Here is an 8,605-nt window from a genome sequence, read left to right on the forward strand (position 1 = left end):
AAAATTCATCAAATGTTTCATCTTTGCTATGAAGAAAAATAACCCAAGTGTATCTTGAAAAATCATCAACTATAACAAGTACATATCTCTTACCAGATCTGCTTTGGATTCGAACAGGGCCACATAAGTCCATATGAATCAATTCAAGAGGACTTTGGTGTCTTACCATCTTCTTTGGTTTGAACGAGGATCTAACTTGTTTTCCTTTTCACATGGTCCACAAACTTCATGATTTGAGACTTGATTGTTGGTAGACCAACAACTAAGTCCTTACCACTTAGCTTCTGGAGCAAGGTCATACTTGCGTGACAACACCTTTTATGCCAAAGAAGTTCATTGTCGACGCACTTAAACAAGTTAGATTGTTCCTAGGAACAAGGTTTAGTCAACAACATAAGTGTTTCCCTTCCTAGTTCCTTCCAGAATCTTGGTACCTGTTCCTGTATACTTACTACACCACTCTCATGTAAACTTCACATTGTTCCCTTTATCACAAAATTAGAAATATAAGATTGTGTTTCAAACCCTCGACCAAAAATACATTATCTATGGAATGTGACTTAGACTTTCCTACCTTACCTACAGCTACAATATTACCTGTAAGATTGTCTCAAATGTCACAGTTCCTCCATCATAGGCTGAAAGCGAGAGAAATTTAATTTTTTCTCCAGTCATGTGTTTAGAACAACCGCTATCGAGGTACCACAGGTTGTTCCCCCTCACTTTAGCCTGTATCCAAAACAATTAGTCAGTGGTAGGAACCCAGTCTGACTTAGGTTCCTCGTCGGGCTTTATTTCTCTTAACTTTCCACACTTGCTTAACTAAGCGAGTGTTCATCTCAATATGTTCTTCTCTGAGGAACAGTCAGACACTAAGTGCACCACTGTTCCCACAGTAAGAGCATACTCGGCTGCTTGGAAGATCAACATATTTTTTCATTTTGTTTTTCTTCTTGTGATTGAAACCTAATCCATTCCTTCCTTCATTTTTTACTTTTTTATCCAACTCACTGGATCAGGAAGTTTTGTTCTTGAAGATTCCAATTTCCCTTTAAGTACCAGATATTCATTTAAAACTTTATCATGTTTGAATTTTAAATTTTTCGAAATCAGATCTGGTATTTAAGGAGGAACTGGTTCCTTCAGGAACAAATAGTTTCAATTCAGCCATCTCCATATTCAAGAAATAATTTTCATTTTTAGCATTTTCAAAAGCTTCTCGAATACGTCGGTTTTCATCAAAAATTCAAAGAATCTCCTCAATATTTGCATTTATGTTTTAAACCAATTTGAAGTTCTTTGGTGACTTCCAAGGCTTTTCTAGATTTCTTCTTAATGCAGATTGCCTTGTAGTCATCCAAAGTTTCCAAAAGTAGTTTTATTAAGTTGATTCATTGAAAGTTCTTTTAACTCTTCTTCAATAACATTAATGCTTACCTTATTGTTTGGCAAGTCTTCTTCATCATCTGTCTTTGCCATGAGACACAGATGAGTTGTTTCCTCTTCGGTTTCCTGCTCCTGCTTCAGAGTCGATTCTCCCCAGGAGCAACCATGGCCCTTTCATATCAACTTTTGAGAAAGTTTTATGTTGTTCCTTTCCTTTCTCCTTGTATTTACCTTTACCTTTGTCATTTTCCCAAAGTGGACACTCCTTTATAAAGTGATCAGGATTTCCACACTTATGATAGCTTCGCTTTGCAGACTTTTCGTGTTTTTCCCTTTATAATTCTTATTAAAGAATTTCTTAAACTTTTTCACGATCAATGCTGCTTCCTCATCATCAGTTTCTGAATCATCTTGCTCTTCTGATTTGAGAGCCAAAGCTTTAGGTCTACTAGGGTCAGCCTCATGAGTTCCCAGATGTAGCTCATGAGTCAACAAGGAACCTGCAAGTTGTTCAATATTGAAGGTGGTGAAATCTTTGGTTTCTTGCAGAGCCGTAACTATTGCCATCCACTTGTCGTCCTGTGGGAGACTCCTAAGTACTTTCTGTACTTGTTCCTCTTGAGTGATAGCCTTTCCTAGAGAGTCAAGCTCATTGATGATGTTGGAAAACCTAGTGAGCATATCATGAACTGACTTCTTAGGCTTCATTTGGAACAACTCATACCTGTGCATGAGCATGTCTATCTTCGATCTTTTGACTTCGCTTGTTACTTCATGAGTAACCTGTAGAAGTTCCCACATCTGCTTGGCAGATTTGCACCCCATGATTCTATTGTGTTCATGGGGACGAAGACCATAGTGGAGAATCTTCTTGGCTAAGTTATTCATCTCCATCTTGTCGAAATCATCTTTATCATATTTTGAGAGTGGTTTGGGGATGGTCTCGCCTTTTTCGTTTTTCTCAATGACTTCAAAATCACCAATTTCTATCACTCTCCAAACTTGATAGTTCTCAGCTTTGATGAAGATTTCCATACGGTTCTTCCAGTATGGATAATGCTTGCCATTGAACATAGGTGGACGTTGAGTTGAGTAACCTTCATCCAATCTTTCTCCCGTAGTGTTCCTGATTACCAGGTACTAGCTCCTCAGTGTTAACTGATTTTGGAGGAACCGGGCTCTGTTACCAATTGTTAGTCGAGTACAAACACTTGAGCAACTACAAGAGGGGGGTTAATTATAGTTGGGGAGATTTTCTATCTTTTTGCGGAAATAAAACAATCTTTAACTAAGAAAGAGATAAGTACATAAACTTGAAAGAAATAAGAACACGAGAATTTTTACAAGGAAAACTTCCTAGGCCCAATAGGAAGAACAACCTTGACCACGAGGGATTTTGACTCAATTCTCTTTAGCATACTTAGGCCAAAAGACTCTCTTTTGTACAACCTAATCTTGGACCTTCTCTGTTCCTCTAGGAATTTGTTCCCTATCACCTTGTTCCCCCTGAACAAGTGACTTTCTCTCTTTTCTTTCTCTTTCTCTTTTTCTCTCGAAATGATTACAGGTTTTGTGTCACATAACAATCTCTAATATAATCTTACACCCTTAAAAAGTTGGAAGATGAGCACTGTTCCTTTCTACAGTGTTCTGAGTCACAAACATCCGCAATTCACTGTTCATAAGCGCCAACCAATCTGAGCCATCTATTGTCCTTCACTTTCAACCACCCGATTATTCTCCTCCTCTCTTGTGTCCTCTCCTAACCCTTCTTTCTCTGTCTTTGGTTTTTCTTCCACACAACCGCCAACATCAATTTCTCTATCCTCTTTCTCTTCGTCTTTGAATTTCTTTATTCAATTTCTAGGGTTTCATCTGGTAGGAATTTTACCTTCTCTCTCAAGAAGACTTCAATTTCATCGACAATCGCAGATGCCTGGGGTTTTGTTTTGGCAGGCCATGAAGGAAGCAATTCTCTACTAGGATGTAATTGGGCTTTGAAGAAACCTCACATTATTCTCATGGATTTCATAAATCGAAACTCGAATTTCCGAAAAATCGAAGGTATGTTTACGAGTAATTCTTCATACAAGCTTTAAGATTGAACACTTGTATTTTTCACACTAATTTGAGTGAGAAATCATAATCTTTTCCATGACTCTCCATTATCACTCTCCTTCATTCATTTCTGTGTTACAGTGAGCAAATCCTCTCCTTTTTTTTAGTTATTTGCGAATTTTAGGTTTCTATTTTTTTGGTTTAATCTTCTTCCTCCCATTTAGTTGATGTGGATTCTCATCCTTTTCTGTTTATTTTCGAGTTTCAGGGTTTCAATTTGATGAGATGTGATTGTGAAGGAGAAGAGGAATCCTAGATCAGAAAGCAACCAAAGCCCAGGGGACTTTGATCCGACTTAAAGCAAAGCAAAGTGGTATTCTTCTAATTTGATATTTGTTATTTTAAAGCCCTAATTTTTCATATATTGAATTTTTTTGAATGACTTTTTTACTGTTTTAAGGCTTACTTTTGGTTTAATTTTTATGGGTTTTATGGGGGGATGGGTGTTTCAAGTTTGCAGTTCAAGTGGCTGGTAAGCATTTTATTCCGTAAATAAACGTTTTTGTGCCATAATGATCTGAAACCATTGTTCTCTATGTAGTATTTCCATCCAGACAACATGTCCGCTGAGGAAAAATTAAAGCTTGAGCTAAAAAGAATTCGGGATGAATTCAAAATGCACGAGTCAGATTGTGGCTCAACACGTGTTCAAAGTAAGCAGGCTAACTTCATTATATTCATATTTCAATCTTGTTCCAGGTCTCCTAAGATTTTGTTCTTTATAATTCTGAAAGTGCCAGAATAGAAATCATTTCCGTTTCTGGATTTATTTGGAAGCTTGTTGTTTGTTTGCTTATATCTTTTTATGATATACTGTATTCCTAAAGTACCTAAGTTGAATCAATACTTTTGGTAGGCTGCATATTTGTAGACCAAATATATTAACAAAAATATTGTGATGTGTGTCATGTTGAAGAAAGATGGATGATGGAAAGTTATCTTTCCCGGCTGTGTGCAGATAATGCTCTTGTGGGTAATTTTATATGATGTCTCTTACGAGGAAGAATGGAATATCATTTGGAATATCCTTCTTCCTCCGTATGTCTTGGTGTGTGGTTAACAGTTTTTTGTTAGTTTTTTTGTTACAAGGTGCTGGCTTATTTGATGTGCAGGATTGGGTGTTGACTTAGTTGTGAATTTGTGATGTGTTGCGCTTATGTTTTTAAGTATTTATCACTCATAATTACATTACGGGGACAGCAAATACTTTGGCTACTTAGTCATATTCCTCCCTTTCCTCCCTATAAAATATTGATATATTTCCTTTTTGCGGATACTTATGCTCCGTTTGGTTGGGTGAAAAATATTTTTTAATGGAATATGGATTTCTTTGAAACGCTATATACCTAAGGAAAATACAATTGTAGCTTAGTATTATGATGTTTACTTCCCTCCATGAAAAGTTATGGAGAACAGGAAGAATGAAATGGATTGAGGGAAGATGGATAGGAGAAAGGTGAAGAATAGGGAGGAAGATGTGTTATACTTCCTTCGAGAAGGAAAATGTTTTTCACCATTACAAAAAAATTTCTCCACTAATTGGAAAATTGTTTTCCACCCTTAAACAACAAGATAGTTAGCAAGATAAAAAATTGTATTAACGCAAGATCAATGAAACCTTCCTAATTTCACCCTTAATTTCGAGAGGTGAGGACTCTCAAACTACAGACTTCTCTTCACTCAGTTTTTGGATACCCTTAACAAAGAGCTGATCTTCTATTTAATACATTTACAGCCAGGATTTTCTTTCTCTACTGACACTGCTTACTCACATAACTAATTCTGTTATGATAGGTCAGGGAATATTCTGCTCAGTTAACCTTACTGGCTTTTCCTTGTTTGTTGTAACAGACGCTGAAAGTGATGATGCAAATGATGATTTCACAGCTGGTAAAGAGACTTATGATCTCAGAGAAATAAAGAGAGTAGATCATATTGAAAAGGAGACGCATTATATGGTACGCCTCTTATTGTTTTTGTCCTTTATTAACAAAGTTTGTGACCAAGATGGTAGTGAACACAGATGGTTTCGAGTATGTATCTCTCTGATTTCTAATTTATATCTTATTCATTCACTTTTGATTGTTATGAAATCTTGTGGCAACAACAGAGTTACATTTTTTTCCCTATAATATAATTTTTGCATAGGTGTGTTTTTTAGATAAATATGTGTGGTTTCATAAGGTTTACTATGATTCATAAATCAAGCTATTCTAAGAGGCGAAGGTCTTCACAAGATGATTATTTGTGTCAGCTTATTGTATGCTTCCAATTCCTTTTTTCCCGTTCCTATTTTTTGTTTGTATTTATATTAGCTAGGATATGCGCTCAAATTCTTGTGCTTTTCAAATGAGAATTCGAACTCAAATCTTAGATCCTTTTCTTTTTTTGAGTTTTAAAATAGATTTCAAATCCAAAATCTTTGGGTGGGTTCTTTTTCAGATCCGAAGATGGTTAGAGGCTAAACTGTTTGTGCATTGAATTTGGATTTGATTTTTTCCGGATTTCCAATATTCTATCCTCTATCAAATTTTCAGTTCTTGGAACCTCATTTTATTCGTGAAATCATATTTGTAGTGGTTCTCTATTGTTTAGTACGTAACGATCTATTTTGTCATTGAACCTCGACTTTCGATTGTGGATTGCCTGAGGAATTATAAAATTTAATTCTAGGGATAACTAATACAACTCTTCCTTCACTAATTCTATTTAAGTTTTGTTTTCTAGATCAAAACTTATGTTTTTGGCAAATGATCAAATTTAGAATACAAAAATAGTCTTGCTCTTGTACTGAAACTTAGCTCTCTATTTGAAATTACTATATTAGCATGAATATTAAGAATTCCTATATGAGGATAATTCCCAAATTCTGCACAATTTTTATTTTCCACAATAAATAATCATAAGATACATGGAGATGAAAAATGAAAAAGTATAACGCACTCTGATATTTTGCATTCTTTTCATTTCTGTAATCATATATATTTGGAAGAAAAAAGAAAATTGTGGACTGGAAAAAAGAAAGGAGCATAAGCAATTCCAAAGATTGAGTGTTGATGTGGCCTGACCATCTTTAGCGTGTTCTGTTACCTGTGTCCACTTCCTAGAAAAAGCATATTTGAAGCTTATTTGTCTATAGAATACTGTTGTTCGTGGTTAGTTTTCGCCTAATTACAGCTTTTCAACTTATTTGACTGCAACACACTGCATTCATCAATCTCTCTATGTCTGGCAGACTGAGCTACTTCTGGAGCTACCAAGAGAGTAACTCCTCAATTGGATCTTTCATTGCTTAACAGAACTTCATGCTTGTTTATCAACCCTTATCAAGTATTAGTTGGTTCTTGTGCATATGTGGTTGGATTCAAATTTGGACTCCTTGTTCATTCTAGACAAAGAGAAAGTTCAAGGAAGTCAGACCATTGTGGCTTCTATGTCTTGCATCCTCCTGAGTTGGGGAAGCTGGGATAGCTACATAGATCGAAAAAAGATGTCAGAACAAGTCAACAACACTACATGGATAATATGTATATATGAAACCCATATTTGGAAGGATATATGTAGCCAGGTAAACCTTCTCCCAGATACCTGTATATTTCTGGCTTATGTGTCATATTAATGCTGCTGGTTCGTGCTTGTTTCAGAATAACAGAGGTTTATATGTAAGAGACAGTGTAACCCTGCTAGATATTAAGCTGCTTGCACCAAATTACTTCACCAAATTACTTCACTGTGAATGCTGAGATGGACTTATTATGAAGTGAAAAAAAGGCACATCAGCTGATTATTTAGCCAATCATATCTCTCTACGTGCATTTCTTTCACCTCATTTTCTTCGGTTTCCTAGCAGGCAAAATTTTACCGTCAAGGTCTCAAGGAAGTAGGCTGACACCGCAGTCGCGTAAGTTAACAATCGTTTAAAGATATTGAATTGGAATCAAAAGGAGTATTCTTTAGTCGGCATTACAAAAGATTGTAGTTTGCTGGATTGAAAAATGGGAGATTTAAGTATACGAAATTGACCTTTGACAATTAGCTAATAGTTAGATGATAACTTATTTCGTTAGTTGTTCGCTGTTACGAGATTCTTTATGTTAATTTGTAGAATGATGTTTGGTAAAAAAATAACGTAGTTGACGGATATTAGCTATTAGCTGTTTGATTGTATAAATGTCATATAAGAATATTGATATGTAAGTGACTTGCCATCGATATTTTGGCAATTTTGGAAGGTAAATTACAATCTTGTCTTGCAAAAAATAGCTCATGTTCCTCCGCTCTTGAAAGCACTCTACTAGAGAGGCAATGGCTAAGGACAATGATTTGTGAAACTCAGGCCACTTCTTTTCAACCTTGCTAAATGAGGTCTTCATTTCTGGAGTAATTGCATAATGTGGTTCGAGTACTAAAACTCAGGACCACTTCTATTGTGATGTATGATGCCGCAGAGGATTTGGACTTAGGGCAATTTGTATATCTGAGTATGATGCCTAAGAGGAATTGTGTTGATCATGGGAGTCTAAGATTTTCCTACACATCGATGAACCAAAAACAAGTTCATGCCTCCCTCTCTATAACTTTATCCTCTGAAATTAAATGTCATGACTTATGACTATTCACAAAATCATTCCAGTCATGAACAAAATAAAAACCTTCATCATCCACACCTATTTTCTATCTCTCATTGCACTATATATAAGTATATTATGGTCTACAAATCAAGGTTGACCTATTTGATTGGAGGCACTCTTTCCACTCTTGTGACAAGGGTTTGATTTTTGCCCCTTATAAAGTGGGATCCTCAATTCTCCCCTCCCCCCCCCCCCCACCCCCATTTTTTATCAATTGAGATTTGAGTGCAGGATCACATAATATAAAGTACTATTAGAGATCTAGAATTATAAATTTAATTTCCCTCCCATCTCCACCTCTCAAAGCATGACGAAAATGTCTTTTATGTTCATGGATTAGTAATTAGTTCTTGGAATATAACAACTACTAACATTTATCACACCGATTCTCAAATATGTGAGTGACTAACCTTATTTTGAATTTCTGAAAAATCAAGTGTGTTTTTTTCTAAGAGATAGTGCGTCACTGC

General features: G+C 35.8%; 1 protein-coding gene across 3 annotated transcripts; it reads left to right on the top strand.

Moving 5' to 3' along the window:
* Nucleotides 1-3,080: 3,080 nt before the first annotated feature.
* On the top strand, nt 3,081-7,791 carry LOC104907198 (uncharacterized). Of its 3 annotated transcripts, XR_008969025.1 has the most exons (6): nt 3,081-3,450; nt 3,713-3,817; nt 4,046-4,157; nt 5,356-5,462; nt 6,740-7,072; nt 7,149-7,791. XR_008969025.1 is itself a non-coding variant. In XM_048643031.2 (5 exons), exons 1-4 carry the CDS (start codon nt 3,944-3,946, stop codon nt 6,770-6,772), a joined length of 285 nt encoding a protein of 94 aa, XP_048498988.1. In that variant the 5' UTR covers nt 3,838-3,943; the 3' UTR covers nt 6,773-7,072; nt 7,149-7,791. The 3 variants fall into 3 exon arrangements, 2 of the variants coding, with proteins under 2 accessions (XP_048498987.1, XP_048498988.1); XM_048643031.2 differs by lacking the exons at nt 3,081-3,450; nt 3,713-3,817 and adding an exon at nt 3,838-3,976; XM_048643030.2 differs by lacking the exons at nt 3,081-3,450; nt 3,713-3,817 and adding an exon at nt 3,829-3,976 and having other exon boundaries at nt 5,356-7,791.
* The last annotated feature ends 814 nt before the right edge of the window (nt 7,792-8,605 follow it).

This window comes from Beta vulgaris, chromosome 4 (assembly GCF_026745355.1).
Source record: "Beta vulgaris subsp. vulgaris cultivar EL10 chromosome 4, EL10.2, whole genome shotgun sequence".
Taxonomy (NCBI): Eukaryota; Viridiplantae; Streptophyta; class Magnoliopsida; order Caryophyllales; family Amaranthaceae; genus Beta; species Beta vulgaris.

Bases quoted from the DNA above. Each gene is read 5' to 3' on its own strand.
- LOC104907198 (XM_048643030.2), top strand. From the start codon at position 3,944: ATGGGTGTTTCAAGTTTGCAGTTCAAGTGGCTG. The intron at 3,977-4,045 runs GTAAGCATTTTA...TTCTCTATGTAG, and splicing joins GTTTGCAGTTCAAGTGGCTG to TATTTCCATCCAGACAACAT. The intron at 4,158-5,355 runs GTAAGCAGGCTA...TTGTTGTAACAG, and splicing joins TGGCTCAACACGTGTTCAAA to ACGCTGAAAGTGATGATGCA.